The sequence below is a fragment of the Euprymna scolopes genome, chromosome 22, assembly GCF_053919585.1.
Source record: "Euprymna scolopes isolate OS-2025 chromosome 22, ASM5391958v1, whole genome shotgun sequence".
NCBI lineage: Eukaryota > Metazoa > Mollusca > Cephalopoda > Sepiida > Sepiolidae > Euprymna > Euprymna scolopes.
This window is the reverse complement of record NC_136503.1, coordinates 37,613,364-37,637,793: the sequence shown is the minus strand read 5'-3', so window position 1 is coordinate 37,637,793 and position 24,430 is coordinate 37,613,364. Positions and strand designations below refer to the sequence as shown.

The 24,430-nt window shown below is 33.9% G+C and overlaps 1 protein-coding gene across 1 annotated transcript in view; it reads left to right on the top strand.

Moving 5' to 3' along the window:
• Positions 1-21,672, top strand: part of LOC145243975 (ubiquitin-like modifier-activating enzyme ATG7) — a 93,453-nt gene extending 71,781 nt beyond the window's left edge. Inside the window, exons 15-20 of the mRNA XM_080107110.1 lie at positions 4,476-4,652; positions 6,756-6,871; positions 9,485-9,569; positions 11,292-11,372; positions 12,724-12,843; positions 21,062-21,672. Coding sequence (XP_079963236.1) covers positions 4,476-4,652; positions 6,756-6,871; positions 9,485-9,569; positions 11,292-11,372; positions 12,724-12,843; positions 21,062-21,106 — 624 coding nt within the window. The 3' untranslated portion in view covers positions 21,107-21,672. The remainder of the gene's footprint in view (positions 1-4,475; positions 4,653-6,755; positions 6,872-9,484; positions 9,570-11,291; positions 11,373-12,723; positions 12,844-21,061) is intronic.
• The last annotated feature ends 2,758 nt before the right edge of the window (positions 21,673-24,430 follow it).

Below are 24,430 nucleotides of genomic sequence, written 5' to 3'. Positions count from 1 at the left end.
CCCCTTATTTTTCCAGTATTAATCGAGTTTCTGACTGTTTGTTTCCTGTTTGATTCTTATTTTGAATGCTTTTATACAACCTTTGATTAATTTCATTTCGTTTTTTGCATTTTTCAGAAATTAAAATGATATCAACTGAAAACCAAAAAAAGAATAAAAATTATTAGAATGGGGAAGAAAAAAGAGCTTAGTAATGATCTTAGGACTAAAATTGTGAATTCACATAAGGATGGTTTAGGTTACAAGTCAATTTCCAAGAAATTTGAGGTCCCTACAGCAACAGTACAGAGCATCATCAAAAAATTCCAGAGCCACCACACAACAAACAACTTGATTGGTAGAGGAAGGAAAAGGAAACTGTCTGCTAGAGCCACCAGGAATATTGTAAGAAGTGTTAATGCAAATCCAACCACCACTACTAAGGACATTTTAGAAAATCTGGAGTCTTCTGGCATAAAAATATCAAGGCAAACATTGCAAAGGACTCTGCATGAAAATGGTCTGAAAGGAAGAAGACCAAGAAGGACTCCATTGCACACCGGAAAACGCCTTGCAGCACGTCTAAAGTTTGCTAGGACCCATGTGAATTCTCCAGAGTCCGTTTTCTCAAGTATTTTGTGGACTGACGAAACAAAAATTGAATTGTTTGGCCATATGGATGCTTCTTACGTTTGGAGGAAGAAAGGAGAAGCTTACAACCCAAAGAACACCATACCCACGGTGAAACATGGTGGTGGTAGCCTAATGTTTTGGGGCTCCTTTTCAGCTAGTGGTCCAGGTAGTTTGGTCAAGATAGATGGAACCATGAAGAAGGAGCAATATTTGGAGATACTCCAGAAAAACATTAGACAGGATGCGGAGAAGCTCCATTTAGGACCAAACTGGGTCCTTCAACAGGATAATGATCCAAAACATACTGCCAAAATAGTCAAGAAATGGTTTGAGGATAATCACATTAATGTTTTGGAATGGCCTAGCCAGAGTCCTGACCTGAACCCTATCGAAAACCTCTGGCACATATTGAAAACTGAGGTTAAAAAGCGGAAACCTAGAAATTTGAGGGATTAAGAGAACTACTGCATTGAAGAATGGTCAAAAATCAGTGTTGATGCTTGTAAAAACCTTGTTGATAAATATCCAAAACGGTTACAGGCAGTTATTAAGAATAAAGGGCATGCTATTGACTATTAGTAAGAGAGGTATGAATAATTTTGAACTAGTGCCATTATTGTTTTTCTTAGTATAATGCTTCAAACTTGCATAATTTATTTATTTGTTGAGTTTAAATTAAATGCTTATGCTTGATTTATTGTTTGAAATCCCTTTAATATTGTCTATCTTCTGGTTTGAGCAATATTCTTATAGAAATCTCAAAGATCCGAGGGGTATGAATAATATCGGGCACAAGTGTATATATTCTTCAGAAGTTTTGGCTTTGAGTCAAGCTGATGCACCCAAATCATATGGATATATTTTTTCATTTTAGAAATCACAACTTTATAATATATAAAAATTGATAGAAAATTGACTCTATATGACTAACCAGCCTAGCTTGGTCCCAAATAGTAGCCAACAAGATGTTGGTATACATTTAAAACCTTTACATTTAAATGCAAACCAACAAGATGCTCCCTGCTTCCTCAACTGTACTGACATGCAGAAGTTCAAGTGTAATGTGAACCGACATCTTACTGCCCAACTCCCTGCATATTACCCCAGTAGGTTATGTCCCTGATAGTAGCCCCCTACACCAAAGTGGCAATGTGCCTTGTTTGGGGTGAAAATGTAATAAAACAAATAAAAAAATGTTGGTTTACATTTAAACTTCTGAACATCTGTACAGTCAGGGAACTAGGTAGCAGGAAGGGAATTCCAAAGTGTATCTGTTCGAGGGAAGAAACTATTAGAGTAGAAAGCTTTCTGGCATTTAAAGACCTCAACAGTGAAAGGGTGTGATTTTGTTGCTAAGCAGGTTTGTCAGGGATATGTAAGTCGAGGGGGCACAAGTGCAACAAGTTCATCAGAGCACATTCCATTAAAATACTTGTAAAACAGGCACAGAGATGCAACATTGCGGTGATGGGACAGGGGTTGGAGCTTAGTTAGAGCGGGAACTATTAGATTGAAAACTCTTTTTGGACCCCATCCAATAGGGAGTGACTACTGGTAGATGTACCAGTCCTGATGTGGCAGCAATACTCCATACGTGGATGAATGGTGGCCTTGTAGAGATACAGGATAGTCTCATTGTTTTTACATATGGCTTGTATGGTTTTCATATGTTCTGATCTTGAGCGCATGGTACAGTGGGGGGGTGGCTGGTTACTTTTAATGCATCTAAAACCAAGCTCCTATCTTTACATCATCAACGCTCTGATCCCCATCTGGCATCAATTGAAATGGATGGCTCTCATCTAGGGGAGGCTCAATGTTTTTGATAAGCTTTTGGGATTGACCTTTACTCGTGACCTAAAATGGAACATGTACATCAAGTCTGTTGCCAAGATCGCTGGAAAAATGGTAGGATCCTTCTACTGCTCCAGAAGATATCTTACTGCTGATGCAATTTCTCTATGTATATAAAAGCCAAGTACGTCCAAGGATGGAGTACTGTTGCCACATCTGGATAGGAGCTGCTAAAAACAGCTTATCCTGTCTTGACAGAGTCCAAAATAGACTTCGTGGCTTAGTGGGGATGCCCTTTTCTCTTCCTTGCAACCTCTCTCCCACAGAAGAAACATTGCGAGCCTGTCTTTGTTTTATCGTTATTTCCATGGCAAGTGCTCGTCTGAGCTCCGATTTCTTGTCCCCCCTCACCAATCTTTCACAAAAAACATCCAACTAGCTGAAACCACTGTCAATAATTTTCCCCATTCTTTATCTGTGCCTAAATCAAAATGTAGATTCCATGAACAAAGCTTCTTTCTTAGAAGTGCACGCCTGTGGAACTCTCTTCCATTTGCCTGTTTCCCACCTGACTACAACTTGGATGTCTTCAAGTCCAACATAAACAAATTCCTGATAAACCGCCCCCTTAAGTAAGACACTTTATCAAATCTCCATTACTAATGATTACTACGATATTATCCCATTGATTACTGTACATGCAATAACCCTTATCCCCAAGTGGCTTCTAGGCCTTGATAAGTAGTGATTTCCATGTAAAAAAAAGAAAAAAACACTTTCATTTTTTCAATGGACTTATTTTTATCATTTGTAGTTGTTGATGATTTAGTACTTGCCTATGATTTAGAGGATGTTGATGTTAGATAGGTGATGGAAAATATCGGATGTAGATGCACACATGCAATGCCAGAGATCGCGATTGCTGAGCAATGGCATCAACCCACATTCTGATCAAGAGTTGGGGTCATGGAAACAATGGGGCATCCTACATTTTAAGCTGGATTGGAATCGCATCAAATGCAAAACAAAAAGAACAGTCGAATTCCGATTTATGAAATGTAAATAAAAGGCGGCTGATAACTGTTGCTTCACAAGAGAAGAGAATGCGCCCCCAAAAAAATGTATATTTATATCACCAGTGAAGGCACAGTCCTGAACAAATTCGTCCACACAATCCCGAACAATACTGCCAAATCAACACACACGTTCCCCAACAATACCGTCGACAGACACACCACTGAACAATATTGTTGAATCGATACGCCTCATTCCTGAGCAACACCGAACAATCTCATCGAATCGACACGCTATGATACAAAATGCAGTAACGCGAGACACGTTATCAGAGCAATATATTTTAGCCCTCCCACGTGTCTAACTCTGCCTTCATGAGGACGCAAGTAAATAGGAAAAAATTCAGCTCTCCAAAAGGGGGAGCCGTCTTGATTTGAACAAAAATTAAAATTGTCTCCATCTATGGATCTTTTATCAATAACAGCAGAACAGATGAACTGTAGTATCAAAACAGATAAGGACATATTATATGCTTCCATAACTTAAAGGGTTTTCGGGGCAGAGTATCAATTATTCCATTATCAATAGTTGATCAACTGACTAATAGATACAAATCTAGCTTTTAACCCTTTATGACTTGAATTATGATGTAGATGATTAAAAAATATTTCTTAATTTTAGTTAGTTTAAAGGGTTATGATATGATGATTTTGAGACTTTTGCACTGTAACAATCTTTCATTATGAAGTTTAATAGTGAAACTACCATTGAGATTTTTTTCATAAACTTAGTGCTTGAAAAAATGTGTTAATGACAACAAACGAATCCTCCACTATCCGAGACAGATATCAGCAAACTAAATGTAAGCAAAGGATAGTTGCAGTCTGGAGGTATCTGGCATCTACCCCGATACTGAACTAATACGTACAAGGCATGTTTGAATCAATTCCCACTTTATTTATGCCCTTATATTCATTTATTTATGACTGAATGAATTAGTTCAACCAGATCATAAAGAGTTAAACATCCATTTTTTTTTTCTTTTTTCCTTTTAGATTGTAATTAATGCAGCTCTGGGCTTTGACACATTCCTTGTCCTTCGTCATGGTCTTCGAAACGTCAATGAAGGATGTTCACAACAATTGGATCAAAATGTTGAAATTCCTCGTGGAGAGATGCCTGGAGACAAACTCGGTTGCTATTTCTGTAATGATGTTGTAGCACCTGGAAATGTAAGCTATATGTTCTTTCAATTATGGAATTTAAAAAAAAAATAAGGGTATTTATGCAGAATATGTCTTGTGCTGAAATAATGGTATTACTTAGAAACAAATTCTAAATATGGGCAGCGCATTTTGTAACTATTCTTTACTTTCACCTAACAATTTAATTAACAAAAGATACCTTAAAAATCGAATTTAAATTGAAAATCCTATCTAAAAAAAAATAATACCATAATTAGTATTCTGCATGAATACCATAAAAAATTTTTTTTTATCAATTTAGTTTTATTTTCTTTTAAGTAATAGCAATGATTTGTCATTAGATACAACAGAATGTTTGGTATTAAATAATAATTCAAATATTATGAAAATAGATTAATTGAAAATAAAAATTGAGAATAGATAAAAAATTACGAGTGCTACACCATAAAAACAGCTACAATCATTAAAAAACAGCATGAAATTGAATCGATCAAAATTTAGAAAAAAATGAAAAGGTTTACATTTTTATTTTTTGCATGTGTTGTGCAATTGTAATCACAAAAGCTCATTTCAAATTTTATCAACCTGAACAAAAAATAATGTAGATTAACATGGTTGCAAGATCGCAGTACAACAAATCGTTATTCTCTCTCTTTCTCATATATATATATATATATATATATATATATATATATATATATATATATAGAACACAATTAAAAACTATAAATTATATTTTAAATTTAAATACATATGAAATATGTTTGAAAGCCAAATTACAGCAGAATATTATGAAAATAAACAAGTATTTACTTGTTTAAAATTAATTTATTTCAGAGTTATACTCCTTCGTCAGAATTTTTTTTTTTTTTTTTTTTCCTCGACATGATGTTAAGTTTGAGAAAAAAAAAAAAATTAACGAAAGTTCGCATGCTGTTATCTGTGGTGTTGTTTCTGAAATGCCGGAAGAATATTTGGCAATACGATTGGAAATTCAGAATACTGTTTTCCATGGTAGAAGCATTGATTGAATTTTAAATTGGAATGCGTATCTTTTGAAAAGTGTTTTCAAACTTACTTATTCTTAACATAAATAATCTGTCATGTGAACGATTCATACATTGCATTCCTGAAACAGAAAACATATTTTGACCCCTTAGCAACCCTTTTTTTTTTTTTCAGATGAAAACTAATTAAAAAGTTTTCCACATGTCTGAATACCCTATATATCAAATTTCAAGTCTGTAGATCAGAAATTTGTTGAGTATATAGGTTAAGAAGTGTCCTCATACATACATTCTCACTATATATATATATATATATATATATATATATATATATATATATATATATATATATATATATATATATATTTGATCTTGGCCTGATATATATATATTATATATTATTTTTTCCTTGTACACACTTTTTTGTGAATTATTCCATGGATTTCTGCGTTTGGATTATTATGGACCATCTTCTTCCAATTACGGGATTTCTTTGGATTTTACTTGTACAAATGGAAATTCTTTTAACTTTCTTGAAGTTTTACATTTGGATTTTACAGTCACTGGATTTTTTTATCTTCCACCAGACTATCCATTAATGTGTAATCACCTTTTTCTTTACCATATTCCCTCTGCTTAACTTATTTTGTTTTCAAGTAAGATCTTTGACTTATTTGTTGTTTCATCAAATACTTCTGCATGCAAAATCCGATCCTGCATTTTGCTAATTCCTACCCTCTGATTAGAAGGAGAGTATTTCTTCGAAACTCCGCGGATTAAGGACTATCCATTTATCTAGTGTTTCCTTTTCAGATTAAATATGTTTTTAACTCATTTCAAAGTGTTTTTTTAACATATTTCATTAACTGTTTGCTCATATTATATATATATATATTATATATATATATATATATAAATTATACATATATATATATATATATATATAAATTATATAGTATGACACACGTAAGACTTTGGCCGATCCTTATGTAGTCAGGCAGAAATATGCAATCTTATGACTAACTTCTGCTCTTGTTATTAGGATTAGAAAAGTTTCTTGTTTGTTTTTCAAATTTAAATGTTTGCAAAATTATTTTTTAACAAAAATTATTTTTCTTTTTAGTCAACGAAAGATCGAAGTCTAGATCAACAGTGTACTGTTTCTCGACCAGGAATATCGATGATCGGAGCGGCTTTGGCCGTTGAGCTCTTGGTTTCCATTTTACAACATCCAGATGGGTACGAAGGTTTCTATTTTTCTGTATGTTTCTGCAAGTTTTTTTGTTTTGTTTTTTTACGGCGAGGATTTTTAAAACTTTATTTTTAAATTTCTTTCATATTTAAATAAATTTATATTAATGAAAAATGACTTCCCAAATGTACGCAGATACTAAAAAGAGGTGAATAGTCATACTTGATATAAGGAGCTAAAAAGAACAGAAGATGGTTACCACAGAGACAGGAGATGCCTATTAGTTTTAGTCTTGAAAAGTTCAACGCTATAGGTAGAAGAAAAATAGTTAACAGAAAGAAAGTTCAATAAGTTTGCAGTTTTTGGAAAGACAGGCCAAGATCAAAATGTATCTGTTCTGATACTACACTTAATTTTTTTTTGTTCTCAGTTAGTGGGGTAGAAATCCTTCATGACTGAGACAATTTAAAATGTTTGTTCCTTTCTCCACATTAAAAAAACGACCTTGGTGTCTAACTCTGCCCTCATAGGGAGGCAAAGTAAATAGGAACAAAGTATCAAAAAAGTGAATTGATTAGATGTCTGACAGAAATTTCTAGTTTCATTTATGCCTTGTAGAAATATTTGTTATGTGTGTTTGTTTGCAAGGTGATTGGCTTTGAAATAAGAGGCAGGATCTGTATTTTTTTTTCTTGAGTTTGGTGTTAGTTTGTATGTTGATAGCTTTTGTTAGCAATTAAAATATTTGGATCGAATACTCAATGTGTTGAATACTCAATATTTGGATTGAATACTCAATGTGTTGGTATTCTTCACTCAGGTGTTGTGAACTGCAGAGCTTGTAATAGAAAGCTATTATGTGACCCGTTTTAAATTTGCTGTTGTAGAGAAAATAGAAGTCCTATGTAATATTTTTTTGTAGGCTTGTGGTATATGTGGAAAGTTAGAACATATATATTGTTTGTTGTATTGCATTCACCCCAGCCAGGTTGAACCGGTTTTCTCCAATGGATGAAATATCAAAGTGATATTAAATTCAAAGTCACCTATAATATCTATATATATAAATTCGTATTTCTGTCAAGTTGATTAATATATACAAAAACCCATTACTTTATCAGATTATTCATTCCTATATATACTATGATAATTGCAAACTATAAGATTAAAGAGGTGACGTCATTTGTATATTACATTAAGGAAAATCTTTATTAAATAGCAGTGTATTAGTTATTGTTTATAGTGAGAGAATTATTTTAAGTGTTCTATTTAAGTTTATTATTTAAATTTGATTTATATTGATAACATATTAAATTAATTTATTTTTACCGACATCGATTTTTTTTATGAATCAGTTTGAGTTATTTCCCTTGGGCACGAAAATTGTTCTTTTTGTTTTCTTTTCGGCGGGTATTAAAACTAAAAACTTTCAAGCATTATTTTTGGAATTAGTTTAAATAAAATAACTTCCGTGATTTCGCAATTTAGAATAAACAAACAATTCAATTCAACTACGATTCTTTATTTAAAACAAAAACAAAAAAAACTTTCATTTACATTTTTTAACCAGTTTTTTAATTCACATTTTTTTTGACATCGTAACTAATTTTTTTCTTTTAATAACACAATAACTCATAACTCAGCATTTTTATAACAAACATTCGCTTAACACAAATTTTACTTTGGTATTTTTGAAACTGAATTATTTATAGTTTGTTTTTGTTGCAACAGACTGTAAACAAATCTTTCTAGACTGAGGTAGCAGAAAAGAAATTCGCATAAACTGGAATATAATCATAAAAAGATGCTCAATATCTGGAGACTAGCTTCTCTTGGTATCCCTTCTGCCGAAATATCTGGTGGAGAGTTTGTCACATACTTCTTTGTTTGTGTGTGTGTGGGGGGGGTTACATTTTCGTGTTTTTATTCGTTCGTTTATTTTTGAAATTTTTGTTGGGTAATGATAGTTGACATATAATAATGAAAAACTGATCAATATTCTTAGTATAGCAGGTGTGGCGAAACCGAGCTTCATATTAACCCTGGCAACGCTGGGTATCCATGCTAGTATATATATATATATATATATATATATATATATATACACACACACACATACACACAAGGTACCTTCAATAAGTTTTCAGACTTTTTCATATGGGCACTTTTATTGATAGTACACACATGAAACTACTCCTGTTCAAAGTAATCTTCTTCGGCTGCAATGCACTTGTTGTACAATTCCAACAACTTTTGGAAGGCTCCATAGAATTCTTCTTGTGTGAGTGTGTTAATGACCCTTGTCACAACCTCTTTCATCTGCTCAATTGCCTCATAACAACAGTCTCTAAGGTTTTCCTTGAGCTTAGGGAATATTTAAAAGTCACAGGGAGTAAGGTCTAGATATAGGGAGGGCGAGGAACTGTCTTGATGCCCATCTTGGTCAAATCGTCTGAAGCCTTGATAGAGTAATTAGTCTAGAAGAAAAATTCTGAAATAACATAAGGAGAAATTGATTGACACCTGATCGAAAGGTAGCAGAGAAAGTGATGGTGTGACCCTAAAATTTGAATATGACATCAGAAATCTGTTCATGCTGATAAACCAGTTATTTTTGTAAAGAAATTGTAATATAAAATGCTCCTGACTTTTTTTTTCAGACTAAATGCTCCCGCCTGTACAAATGCAGATAATGATTCTTTCTTAAAAGACACTGAATCTTCTCTTGGAGTTGTTCCTCATCAGGTAAGACAGTCTTCAAATTTGGTGACTTTAAAATAAATGTTTTTGTTTTTAGCCTAAATATCTTTATACTAGCAAAGACATGTGGGCTGTAGGAGAGTGTGTGTGTGTGTAAAGAGAGAGAGATTGTAACCTTGACCTTTACCTTGGAAAATAGTGTACATCATCCCTAGATGGGGGACCATCATCCTGCCAGGTTTGGTCGTAAGCAGTTTAGTGGTGTGGGCTGCAGGAGATCTGTACACATGTAATGTCCATATATATTTTCAAACATAAAAAAAAGGAATAAATCTCTGATTAAATATTTAGAAAGAATCAGTAATTGTGTCTGAACTATGAAAAATGTTAGAATTATCCCATTATAATATATATATTTTTTTTTTTTTTTTACATGGAGGTCACTACTTATCAAGGCCCGAAGGCCACTCAGGGATAAGGGTTATTGTGTGTACAGTAATCAATGAGATAGTATTGTAGTAATCATTAGTATTGGAGATTTGATAGAGTGTCTTACTTAAGGGGGCGGTTTGTCAGGAATTTGTTTATGTTGGACTTGAAGACATCCAAGTTGTAGTCAGGTGGGAAATAGGCAAACGGAAAAGAGTTCCACAGTCGTGCACTTCTGAGAAAGAAGCTCTGCTCATGAAATCTACGTTTGGATTTAGGCACAGATAAAGAATGGGGAAAATTATTGACAGTAGTTTCAGCCAGACGGGTGTTTCTTGTGAAAGATTTGGGGGGGGGGTGTTGGAGCTCAGACGAGCACTTGCCATGGAAATAACGATAAAACAAAGACAGGCTCGCAATGTCTCTTCTGTGGGAGAGAGGCTGCAAGCAAGATAAAAGGGCATCCCCACTAAGCTATGAAGTCTATTTTGTACTCTGTCAAGGCAGGATAGGCTGTCCAGATGTGGCAGCAGTACTCCATCCTTGGGCGTACTTGGCTTTTATACAAATAGAGAATTGCACCAGTAGTGAGATATTTTCTGGAGCAGTAGAAGGACCCCACCATTTTCCCAGGATATACATATATATATATATATATATATATATATATATATATATATATATATGATTTGTTGTTGTTTTTAGTGATATTAACAGCTTCGAAACACTGTTATTTATTTTGCTACCATACAATTTTTAAAGAGCTATAAGCTCTTCTTGTTATTCATATATATATATATATATATATATATGTGTGTGTGTGAATGAGTTGCCTCTTACTTTTTATGGGACGTATTTTTATTTAATTTTTATTATTAAATATTATTACCTGCATAAATGTGTGTGTGTGTGTGTGTGCATTTTTATACAATGAACCATAATTTTTTCGAATAGTAAACTACCTTTAGAACAAATTTTTATATATGCCAAACAAAGATTAAAAGTCGAACAAAAATGTCCGAAACCTAGTTACAAATTTGACAAAAATCACAAAAAAAAGATCCATTAAGAAAACTATTATTAAAATTATTAATTCCACATTAAAATGCATGGCATTATAATCCCAGAGAAGGATTCAAAAGACTATTCTCTTTCATATGAACCATGTCTTCAGGACAGACTTGTCTCCGTATAAAAATGAAACTGTATATTGCAGTATGAAAATATTTGTTTCCTTGATATAAAATAAATTAAAATAAAACAGAAAACCGAGTTCTCCAGACCATCTAAAAGTATGAAAGCATGTCGTAGTCATCAACATTTTAACTTTTCTTTCAGATTCGAGGTTTCTTGTCCCGGTACCACGTTGTTTTGCCAGCTGCCAGGTCTTTTAGCAAATGTACTGCTTGTTCAGACATAGTAAGTTTACAATGCTTTTTAATTATTTCTTCCTTAAAGTAACTTTGTCGGTCCAGCAACCAGTGATATAAATTTACTAACCATACTGATGAGTGCTATGAAGATGAAGTATATGTATATGGATGAGTAATAAATATTACAAAAATCTCTCTCTCTGTATGTATAAATTTATATATATATATATATATATATATATATATATATAAAAAACATCACTTTTCCTTTATTAAGGGATTAGACATCTTTTTTTTTATTTTTTACAATTTGCCTCCAAATTCTGTTTTGTACAGTCTTATCTAATCACTTGCATACAAGTTTTCTTTCGCCAGCCAACCTTCCTGTTATTCAAAACATAACATTCATGCTTCTATAATAGTTTATCCAAAAGGATCAGTGCTTCATATGACTGTACCAGTATAAAGAAAAAGCTGATTTTTGCCAAATTGTTAGAGCCTTACCTCCTTATTTTTTTCACCCTATTTGACTGGATTTTATTTCTCTTTCTCTTTTTTTTTTCTCTCTTCTTCCTCATCTCTGCTTTCCTTTTCTCTCTTCTGACAGTTCACTCTGAAAACTGAAAATGCTAATTTTGCCATGAAGTCTGAAATTTCAGATAATGGCTAGAAAGTTGTTCATAAAGGCACACAAAAGGAAGCTGACATTGGATTTTTGGTCAACTTGTGACAAAAGGTCTAGACAATAGATGTAGATATAAGAGTTGGTTTGCGGACACTTTGAGTTTTGCTACAGTTCATGACAGTTGGGAACGTTTGGGAACAGTTTTGGGTTTACTACAGTTGACGACAGTTGCCAGCTGGACACAGTTGAGGGGAGTAGTGAGTTTGACTTAGTTGAAAGCAGGTTGTAGCTCGGAAAAGGTAGGGAAATGAATTTATCAATTGACTGACGATCATAGCTTGAACAGTAGATGTAGATGTGAACCTTAGCGTTTAGAGGATCGGTGGTGTCACGCACACACCCAGAAAGTATCAGTATGTGTTTTCTGTGTTTCTCTATTTTATTTTATTTTATTTTTATACTTGTGAGCTTGTGCACCCCCTCAGCAGTCACGGATGTACCAGAGATGATGACACAGAACGAGAAGAGAAGAGTATACATGAAAAGATTTGATATTGACATAGTAATAATTGATTGTTTCTGCATAATGAAACATCTGTAAAACAGCATTGGGGGTTAGTGATTATCAAGCGAGAGGTGTAGCGCATGGTCTTGCATTGTATCATTTTATAATTTCAGCATTGACTTTGCCACAAGATGACACAATTCTTGAAATGCTGAATCTATCTTCACGATGAACTGATGTGATTAATTGTGAATTGTCTATTTTCAGGTGCTCACCAATTACAAAAGCCGAGGATTTGACTTTTTATATGAAGCGTTCAATTTGCCTTCTTACCTGGAGGATTTGACTGGTCTTACGCAGATGCACCAAGAAACAGATGATGCGGATGTATGTAAAGATCTTTCTTGTGTATATATGTGTGTATATTATAAAATAAGATGACTACTTAAATAAATATGCGACGCTGGGTTTTCCATAAAAATTTTTCTGAAATTATATTATCATACATATTTCTTTCTAAGCAAAAACATACTATTTTTCTGATGGGTATATGCACAAAAAAATTTGATATTAACATAGTAATAATTGATTGTTTCTGTGTAACAAAACTGATCTGTAAAAAGACATACTGAAGTTTTGATATGCTGGAAGAAGAAAAATAAATATTTGGAACTTGGAATGTAGGTATACTTTTACTCTTTTATATATATATTAGTGATGGGACGACTCCAATATTTTTCCCGATTCTGAATGCAATTACCGATTCCGATTATTTATAAATCTCTAATTATTTAACTATAAAATTGTTATTTCCCCTGATTTTCGTAAAAACACATGTTAAACGTCAAAATACACTTATGGGGGGATGATCTATCGATTTTAGCTTTACTGCTAATTTAAAATCAATAAATATTTATTATTTTATCATTATTACCAGCAATGGAAGATTTTGGTTTAAACAAAATAAAAAAAAATAAATAAATAATTAAAAGTATCATTTTGGCATCGGAAAATAAGCATCAATTTTTCCGATACCAATTCTGATACCCCCAAATCTTCCAATTTTTTTCGATTCCCAATTCCGACTCCGATTAATCATCCCAACACTAATATATACATGTATATATATATATATATATATATATATATATATATATATATTATATAAAGAATATAGTCTAAGTTTTTTGTTTAAAACATCGGTTCCCTCTATATTTCAAAAAATAAAGAAAAATCTCTATGATGTATGTACCCTTGACAAAACAACAATATCATATTCCTAAAATAATGTAAATTAATCAAGCAGTTTTGTTTTTAAATAAAAAAAAATTAAATTATATAAGTATACAAGGAGAAACTGTTTTTCCTACCATTTTGAAAACAATCTCAAAAACCAAAGGGAGCTCACTCAACAATAATTCAAACTTCCTGCTCTCATTCTTGAGCTCCATATAAATAATTGAAGTTGATTTTCTATTATGGATTAATTAAGAGTCTATTTTATGTCTTTCACTGATATATTCATATATTTTGCATTATGAATATTGGAGTTTGAAATAAGCAGTGGCAGAAATAAGTTTTTGATGCTAAAACTATAAATATGGAATGTAAAGGTTTTTTTGGTTAATTCTTTTTTACAAAAAACTTTTCCAACCACTGATAACTATGACAAATAATACTCTACCTGAGAGCTCATTCTTAAAACTCCTCGGCTTAACATTCACAGACCACATGAATTGGAACAAATATATTGAGGACATTGCCAAAGCTGAAGCAAAGAATGTGGTCTCCCTCCACCATGCTAGAGCATTACTCATACCTGAGAGTATCCTATATCTTTACAAAGCTACAATTCGCCAATGCATGGAGTATTGTTGTCACATCTGGACTGATTGCATCCGTCACTAGTCTCTATCTCTTTGTCAGGCCCCCAAAAAAGAATTTTAAATCTAATGGGTCCTGCATTATTGATCAAGCTGCAACCTCTGCTCATTGCTGAAATGTTGCATCCCTGTGCCTGTTGTTAAATACTTTAACGGGATGATGAACTCCTAGCATATGCCCCCCTTGACATACATACTCCCGACTAACCCAACAAGCAACAAAATCCCACCCCCTTCACTGTGACGTCACTAGATGCTGGAAAGCTTTCTACTTTTAAGTTTCTTCACTCTGACTGCTAGATTTTTGAATTCCCTCCCTGTTTCCTGGTTCCCTGACTATAGTAACTTGTCAAAATTTAAATGTTATGCTGACAAACATCTTGCTGCTCAACTCCCCACTGTCCCCTGTTAGACACAATCTGGAATAGTAACATTTTATGTCCAAAGTGGCAATGTGCCTGGTTTAGGGGAAAAAAAAATTCAAATACTTCAAGCTTATTTCAAATTTCATGATCCTGGCTTTAACTAAAAGTCATCTAGTGTTGAGCACTCTTCCTCCTGCATTACATTTGGGAACTGTTGGAAATTTAGAGTTGACCACTATTACTCACGGGTTCAATCTGGCCCGGAGTGGTAGTATCTGTTATGAGTTAAATGAAAACATTAAAGCTACAGAACCTCAGAATATGCTGACTGCACTCTCTACAGATGTTGAAATACCCCAAAGAGGTCAACTGTTATGGGTGACAACGTGTGATGTCTGAAGAAAGGATCATGATTGTTCAGCAGTTTATGAACCTGCCCATACTTGGATTAGACAGAAGGTCAGCAAGGCCCGATCCGATCATGCCTCACCAAACCTACAAGTAACAACAACTCACACACCCCTTCCAATCCCTTCATTAATCTTTACTATTATTTGCCATAACATTCCTCCAAGTCTGTAACTTAATAAGTAGCTCTTCCATTATTTCATAGACAAGTACTAAGTTCTCAGCATATAAGATCTCTTCCAAACAAACCATATAAAACTTCCTGGCTTCTAAGATGCAAATTAAAAATAATGGACTGCACAGAATTCTGATGTACTCCCACATTAATGTAAACAGACATCTTGCTCCTCAACTCCTTACATAGTGTCCCTGTAGATATGATCCAAAATAGTAACCGCTTACATCTAAGTGGCAGTGTGTCTTGTTTTGAGTGAAAAGAGTACAAATATTAAAGCTGTCACTAAATGTGCTGTTAATTCTAACAAGACTTTGAGCATTTCTGTACATTGCTTTAACAACCTTCACCAGCCACTCATTTGCTCATAGGTTATGCAAAGCCACCAGACAACCTCTCTGGATTTTGTCTCGAGATAGATGTAATACTAGTGATTCTTTACCTAAAGCATAAAAACCAAACTGCATTTAATCTATGCTTATCTGGCTTGTTGCCCAGTTAATCTCTCACTTTCAGGATTTGATTCATCAACAAGAGTTGTCTCCCTTTAAACATAATTATACTAGTCACAACCTAAAAGTTTCTTTGATTGAGATTGTCGGATTGACTTCCTCATCTTGGTTGTTATTGTCACAACGTTTCGGCCATTTTGCCCTCCGGCCTTCGTCAGGTGTTTTGTATCGAACTGGGGAACCGTTTGTTAGGAGTCTCGAACCCAACCCATTATTATTATTACGGGGGTACCGTGTTCGGACTCCAGCTAGGCTTTGGGACATAGTTGCTGATTCTCTGTTTTGAATGTTACTTTTTCACTGCCTTCGTTCAGGATTGAACTCAGCACCTTTGGGTAACAATAAACTTTGATACAACGTCTAGGACCACTCGGCCATATGTCACTAGGACAATTCTTAGTTGGTTTTTGTTAATGTTAAACCTATGTTGTTATTCAAGGTTTTCTCTCTCTATCAGAGGTGTCCAAATTGCATTCAGCTCTATGCTTGGTTTTTTCAGTAGGTTGTTATGTCCGAGCATGGGAGCTGTTTCTTTAAGTTTTCTCACATTCCAGTGGGTCTCTCTGTTTATTATTTTTACTTCATCCCATAGGGGGCGATGGTCCCCCCCCCCTCTCCATCCAGATATGGTTGGCTATACCCGATTTTTCCATCTCCCCTTTAGTTACCGCTTTTTGGTGTTCTTCCACCCTTACTTTAAGGGGGCGGCATGTTTCACCCTTGTAAACCTTTCTGCAACTGCATGGGATGGAGTATATGCAGTTTTTGGTCATTTTCTCCTCCATGCGGGGCTTCACTTGTACCAGGTGTTGTCTGAGTGTTGACTCGCTCTTGAATACCGTCCTGATGTTGTATGGGGCACATATTCTCTTAATCTTTTTGGAGATGCCTCATATGTATGGTAGGCAGACCGTTGGAGGTTTTTGGGTTTCATTCTCCTCTCTTATACTATTAACACGTCTGGTGGATAGTATGCTATCGGGGTAGTTGTTACGACGGAGGGTATTCTCCAACCTGCCGCCCCCTTAAAGTAAGGGTGGAAGAACACCGAAAAGCGGTAACTAAAGGGGAGATGGAAAAATCGGGTATAGCCAACATTCTGGATGGAGAGTGGGGACCATCGCCCCCTATGGGATGAAGTAAAAATAATAAACAGAGAGACCCACTGGAATGTGAGAAAACTTAAAGAAACAGCTCACATGCTCGGACATAACAACCTACTGAGAAAACCAAGCATAGAGCTGAATGCAATTTGGACACCTCTGATAGAGAGAGAAAACCATGAATAACAACATAGATTTAACATTAACAAAAACCAACTAAGAATTGTCCTAGTGACATATGGCCGAGTGGTCCTAGACGTTGTATCAAAGTTTATTGTTACCCAAAGGTGCTGAGTTCAATCCTGAACGAAGGCAGTGAAAAAGTAACATTCAAAACAGAGAATCAGCAACTATGTCCCAAAGCCTAGCTGGAGTCTGAACACGGTACCCCCGTAATAATAATAAAGGGTTGGGTTCGAGACTCCTAACAAACGGTTCCCCAGTTCGATACAAAACACCTGATGAAGGCCGGAGGGCAAAACGGCCAAAACGTTGTGACAATAACAACCAATATGAGGAAGTCAGTCCGACAATCTCAATTAATGAAAACACCTCATCTCAAAAATACAGACAATTACTAAAAGTTTCTATTTTAAGTGGTCAATGCCAATTCGGAAAAAAAGGCACCATTTTGCACACAAAAACTGAAGCTATGATTAAAGGGAAGAAACTGAGACTTGGTAACATTTAATATCCATCAAGTATTATTTCCACTGTATTTGGAGAACCAACTTACATGAACATATTGAGCTGTTCACAAAGCATATGATGAATATACATGATTTAAGTCATACCATTTTGCAAATGGACAACAATAGGATAATGAAATAGAATTTGAAACTTTTTTTTTTCTGGGTTATTTGGATACATAAAAATATCCTATCGTATCCTTTTTTAATATATCAAAAATATGAATATCTATATATTATAAAAATGACTTTCTCTGTAATTTTCTGTCAATTTTTGGTCTATAGACTTCAAACTTGATTTATGGAATATTTGGACCTCTGGAACAAATTTGCCTTTTTAGCTGGGGAAAAAACTGATAAGAGGTCAAAATTGGAACATCACTATTTTGTAGGTTTTTTTTCAAGAGCGAATAAAATAGCTACTGATCTCATCTCGAGTCTTATTTTCACAATATTTCAGCAGATGTAACCGCCAGTCTTCTTCAGGTATATCTTGTCAAATTCTGCACAGAATTTCGAATGGAACTCTTTATTTAATCCACGGGGATAGCATGCTCATGTTCCGTTAGTCATAACCAGATAGAATCCTAATTCCCAATTGTATTCTGAGTATCACTCGTATTGAGGATTGAACTTTCAACCCCCCCCCACTAATAGTATCACTTACAACTGAATTTTATCAAGTACTTTGGAGGTTGAAGGTTCAATCCTCAATACGAGCAATATTAAGCATACAATTGTGAATTATTTAGGACTTCTACCTCGCCATGGTTGATGAAATGAGAGCATGCTAAACCTATAGATTAAATAAAGGGTTCGGCTTGAGATTCTTTGCAGATTCTGTAAGTTCAATAGAAACATTTCCGAGGTAGACAAGATACACTTGAGGATTGGAGGTTATACGAAGTGCCTTTAATAAGTTTCTAGACTTTTTGTACAGGCATTTAAAATTGTTATAGACTTTTAAAAATTCAGTATGTTATTGTTATACGTCTTATGAGATGACTGACCAATATTTATGATTTCAAGTCAGCTACAGCAGCAATTGGAATACACCCTACTAAAGCCTGATTGTCACAGCTAGTGAATTTCAAAAATGCAATCTGGATATAAGGACACTTTAGAAGAACGATATGCAATAAAATTCTGTTTTAAACTTGGAAAAAAATGCCACAAAAAAGTATGGAATGTTTCAGACTACTTTTGGACCATCGTGCATGAATCAAGCATCAGTTTTTGAGTGGTATAAGAGATTCAAGGAAGGCAGGGTGTCTGTGAGGGATAATAAGTGTAGAAGGAGTAAGGAAGTCAGAACACCAGAGTTGGTTAGATAATTTCATGGATAAGAACCGTCATGTATGTATAGAGACAATAAGTGCACAGTTTAATGTCATTGTGGGAACTGTACACACAGTTATTTGCGAGGAACTGAATATGCAGAAAATTTGTGCAAAGTTTGTCCCAGAGAAGATCAGAAAGAAAGACACTTTCATGACAGTAGGGAGATGGTCGAACTGATCAATTCAGATCCCATAGTTCTTGATGTTCTGGTGACCTGTGATGGAAGCTGGATCTATTGCTATGACCCAGCGACCAAGAGACAGTTTCCATTGGAAGCATGCTGGCTCTCCCAGATAGCCAGACAGAGCAAATCCATCCAGAGATTTATGATGATCCCTTTTTTTTGACAGCACGAACATGATCTACATGGATTAGGTTCCCACTGAACAGACAATCAACAAGGAATACTATGTTGAGGTTTTAAGGGAGTTCAGGAAGAGATTTTGTCGGAAGAAGTCAGGACTCTTCAAATTGGGTCAGTGGCATTTCTACCAGAACAATACATCAGTCCACAACTCCATCCTTGTCACAGACTATTTGACCAAGATGGTCATCAAGACAGTTACTCACCCTCCTTATAGTCAAGACCTTGCTCCCTGTGACTTTTGGTTATTGCCTAAGCTCAAGGAAAACCTTAGAGGCTGTCGTTATGAGACGAGATGAAAGGGGCTGTGACTAGGGTCATTGACACACTTATAAAAGAGAACTTCCATGGGGCCTTCCAGAAGTTGTTGGAACGGTACAAGTGCATTGCAGCCAAAGGAGATTACTTCGAATGGGACTAGTTTCATGTGTGTACTATTAATAAAAGTGCCCATACAAAAAAAGTGTGGAAACTTATATCACCCAAAACATTGAAAATAACGCTCAAGATGAGAACAGTAGTCCAAATAATCGAAATTATCAATCCTTATCTAAAAAATTCAAAAACACAATAACTTTCTGCGGTTTAGTACTTGAGCTTCCTAACATGGTGGAGTAGAGAGAAACAGATTAAATTGACCTGATGAGTAAATGAACTAATCTTCAGGGTTTTTATTCGAGATCAACAAATTAATTTATGATTTTAGATTTGTTTCCATGTTCATTCAAGTAAAAAATAATAATTTTTGGAAAATTTTCTAAGTGGTTCTGCAGCAATACTGGCAAGATGACACTAAAATATGTTGTTTTTTTATTTTTTATAATTACTTAAAAATAATTTTAGAAATTCAAGATTAAATAAAGTATTTACTAAAAGAATCGATCACATTTTCACAGCAAAATTATTTCTAAAAATAAACTTTAAAAATGTAGAAAACTTAAGTGAGAAGAGCATCTCCCTCTGTCATCACTGGAGGATAAGATTGGGTTTCCCCTCCTAACACTTATTGTAAAAGTGCTGACGTACATACGGCAGCTATATACAAATACAGTATAAAGTATGTTATGCTAAGGAAAAAGGAAAAGACTATAAAAAAACGTGGGCACAGACAGACGAGGACATTCGAAAGGTCAGAGAGAAGGAGGATGATCACGTTAGAGACGTGGGTGATTTCACAGCCTTACGAGAAATCATGCGTGGCTAGAGAATGAGGAATAAAGGGTTTTTTCTTAAAATCTGAAACAGGAGTTAAAGTTCTTTCTTTTTTTCCTATTCTTTGTCTCTTTTGTGACTGAGTTTACGTGTTGGTCTCAGGTGTCTAAATGTTAATGTGTGTGTAAACGTTACATTATGATGAAATGATTCATGTAGATATGTTTAGCAAAACTAATGAATATTGTGCATTTTACATAAAAACTTGTAAATTTGACGAAATTTGTTCAGATAAATCTGACCTAGAAAAAAAATAAAAATGGATGACATTTTTTTATCAACATCCCTAAAATTAGCTAATATAGATGGGTTTTCAGCCTGGTAGAAAAATTGTGTTGATCAGTGTTATGGGTGGATTACTTATTTATCCAACAACCCTATTCATATCAATTATGTTTATTCATAGTGATTTTATTATTTTTGGTATATTTGTTTAAAGTAAAATCATATTTCTTTTCAATTTCACTTACAGAATTGGCACATTGTAGAAATCTTGATGTTAGACATTTATAAAAAAATAGTTTTTATAAAGATATTTGTTTTATATTTTCAGATATTGTCGATCAGTGATGATGAAGAAGATGAACAGTCCTTGTGAGATGATGACTGCTGATTTTTACTTTTTGTTCGCATGCTGGCGATAAACAAATAAAAATGGGGTTCTGTGCTATTTTTTTTTTTTTTCCACAATTACACTACACTCTAGAAATATTTAAAAAGAAATTTGAATAAATAAAAAATAATAATATTGGGGTTCATATAAAATATATGAATTTATACAAAATGACCACCTAGTTCTTGAACATATAATGTACGGTAGAACAAGTAACCATTTTTTTATCACCAAAATGTCCACCGTTTTAAAAAAAAAATTTCAGAACTAGTAGTATCTTGTAGATTTTTAGTGTTGTTGTTAATAAAGGATATTTTTTTAAGTTATGCTTTTTTTTCAGCTAAAAAATGTGATGCTGGGGAGAATATGGGAAAGAGGTTTGAAAAAATCAATTTTAAAATGGCTACCATTTTAGAAATGCAAAAAGTGTTTACTAATTCTGAGTGATATGTAGCACTTCCTGGTCAGGCAGTAGATGATCATTTTACATTATATTGCAAATTGAAACCTTATTTTAAAATATAAAAGTTTTCCACATTTTAGATCAAAAATTTAAAATATATTTTTTAATTTTTCACAATTTTGATGCGTAATCAGAGGTACAAACAAAATTAGAATCTGTTTTATTTTTTTTCATTGACAGCAGTGTAAAAAGTGTAAAAGTTTACCTTGCTTCTTTTATGATTTGCTCAGTTCATGAGATCGAACCAAGTGAATATAATGTATATTTGTATGTTGGAAAATGTTGAAAAGATTTGTACAAAAGTTTTTTTTAAAAAAATTAACAGAATGAAATTTTTCTTTTTGATTCCTGTTAAGTTAATTTTTCTTAACAAAATATAATTATAAACTATACAATCTACATATATTCAGAATTCTAATTATGTTAGCATCTGAAAGGAACTGATTTAGCATTACACTATATTGGGCACCAAACAAAAGTAAACAAAACATATTATTTGGATTACTCGAACTAACACTTTCATCTTAGTTGTTGTATTCACAACATTTCAGCTAATATAACCTCTGGCCTTAAAGTGTATCGTTTCAAAGTTGGGGAACCTTCTAGTGGAGTTTAGGAATGTTTCTGTCAAACTCGGGAACCTTTACAGAATTTCAAAATAAACATTTTATCTAGTCCAAGGGAGTACATTGTTCTTATCCCATCAACCATGATTGTGTAGAACTGCTAATTTGTGTTCTTTGTTATCGCCTGTAGTAAGGATTGAATCTTCAAATTCCAGAGAACTGTCATTTCATTAATGTTTTTAAGCATTAAGCTATGGGTCCAATTCTAATTAAAAACAAAATATATGTATTATTAAGTTAGCTTGATTTTAGAATAAAATTATTTCTATTAAAAATCTAAATCAGTTTTATTTTAAAATAATTACTAAAAAAATAACAAAAGTGTAGTCAAGATTTTATTTATTTATTTACAAGCAGGCCGCCTGGCATTGCCTGGTCATAAAATATGCATAAATATTATTTGAATTCATACAGAAACGGAGACATGGGTGTGCAAGTTTTATGTTTTTTCTAAGCAGTTCATTTCTTGTAAGTGGGGAGAAAAAAAAAATACTCAAGCTGAGATCAAAACCTAAAGACAGTGACTCAAGTACGATAACAATTAGGCTAGCTTGCCATGATCTATAAAAAGTGTTTTCAAACCTACTTATTCTTAACATAAAGAAGCTGTCATGTTTCACGACCATGCATGCACAGTTGTGAAACAGTTGACAACAGATAAAAATCCAATAACCCCCCCCCCCTCCAAGTACCAATTTTTTAATTTTGACCCTTTTGCAACCCTTTTTTTCCGGATAAAAATTAGTTAAAAAGTTTTCCACATGTCTTATATGTCTATATACCAAATTTCAAGTCTATAGATCAAAAATTTGTTGAGTATATAGGTTGAGAAGTGTCCTCAGACACACACACATTCTCACATTTATAGATATATAGACTGGGTTTAACAGTCAAGACCAAGAGTCAGCCAATGATGAGGGTTAATAAAACAAAAATGATTGCCAGCTAAAAGAAAAGATTGGGAACACTATGGGAGTACTAACATTAATCAGTGATATGAATTCTGTTTGATTGCTTATGAGTCGATCCTTGACAAGAATTTGATGATGACCTAGTTGTAATTAGCAGGGAGGCGGTCCTGCAGTAATGTGTTCCACAGATGGGAACCCCTTGCAAATAATCCATTGATGAAAATTTAATCTGATGCTTGGCACATGAATGGTTATTGTGGTAGAAAGGCAAGTTATTGTTGTGAATGTCTTACAGTGAGGAATCAAAAGTTAGAGCTCAGCCGAGCACTTTCCATAGAAATAACAATAGAATAGAATGAGAATAGCAACAGTTCTGTGAGAAAGGGTGTTAGGGAGGAGAAGCGATCACTCTCACCTTACATATACATGCACACACTTGATTTTGAAGTCAGTTTCGTACTTTGATAATCTTGTTTGCATAGATCCGTTACACCAATGACTTGTAAAATCTTTTGTTAGGTTAGGTCACGTTTCCATTTAAAAGTTTTGGAGGGTATTTACATTTCATGTTAACATTACATGATTTTGATTCTAGAAAAATATCTAAAATTTAAGGCTTAAGCTAAAGGAGTCTTAAAAAGAAATTGAAATTAATGTATAATGACTATGAATCATTTAATGCTACTAAGAAAAAGCGCCTTTCCCTTAAAAACCATAAAAAAAACCTTTCCAATCACTGAATGTCATGGTTGATAACTTCTCCAGAAAACAAAAGCAGTGAATTGTGGTTTTTTACCCCAAGAAGGGTGCACAACAGCTGTGGCAAATGTATTTATTCACATTCAGGTCTGACATCACCTTCTCTACAAATTCAGTTGTAGAAAGGGTAGACAACTTGTCTTCTCAGTAATTACAGTATTCAACACATATACAAGGAATCATTTATAATAGTGTATTGTAGCATTAAATCTATATATCTATAAAAGTGAGAATGTTTGTGTGAGGACACTTCTCAACCTATATACTCAACAAATTTGATTGCAATTTGGTATGTAGGGTATTCAGACATGTGGAAAACTTTTTAATCCATTTTCAACCGGAAAGAAGGTTTTCTAAGGGGTCAAAAATGAAAAATTGGTACTTGGAGGAGGTCATCGGATTTTTATCTGTTTGTCAATTGTTTCAGAAATGTGCATGCATGAATGTTTCACCTGACAGCTTACTTATGTTAAGATTAAGTAAGTTTGAAAGCACTTTTTAAAGACTGTGTCAAGCTGGCCTAATGGTTATCATACTTGACTCACTGTCT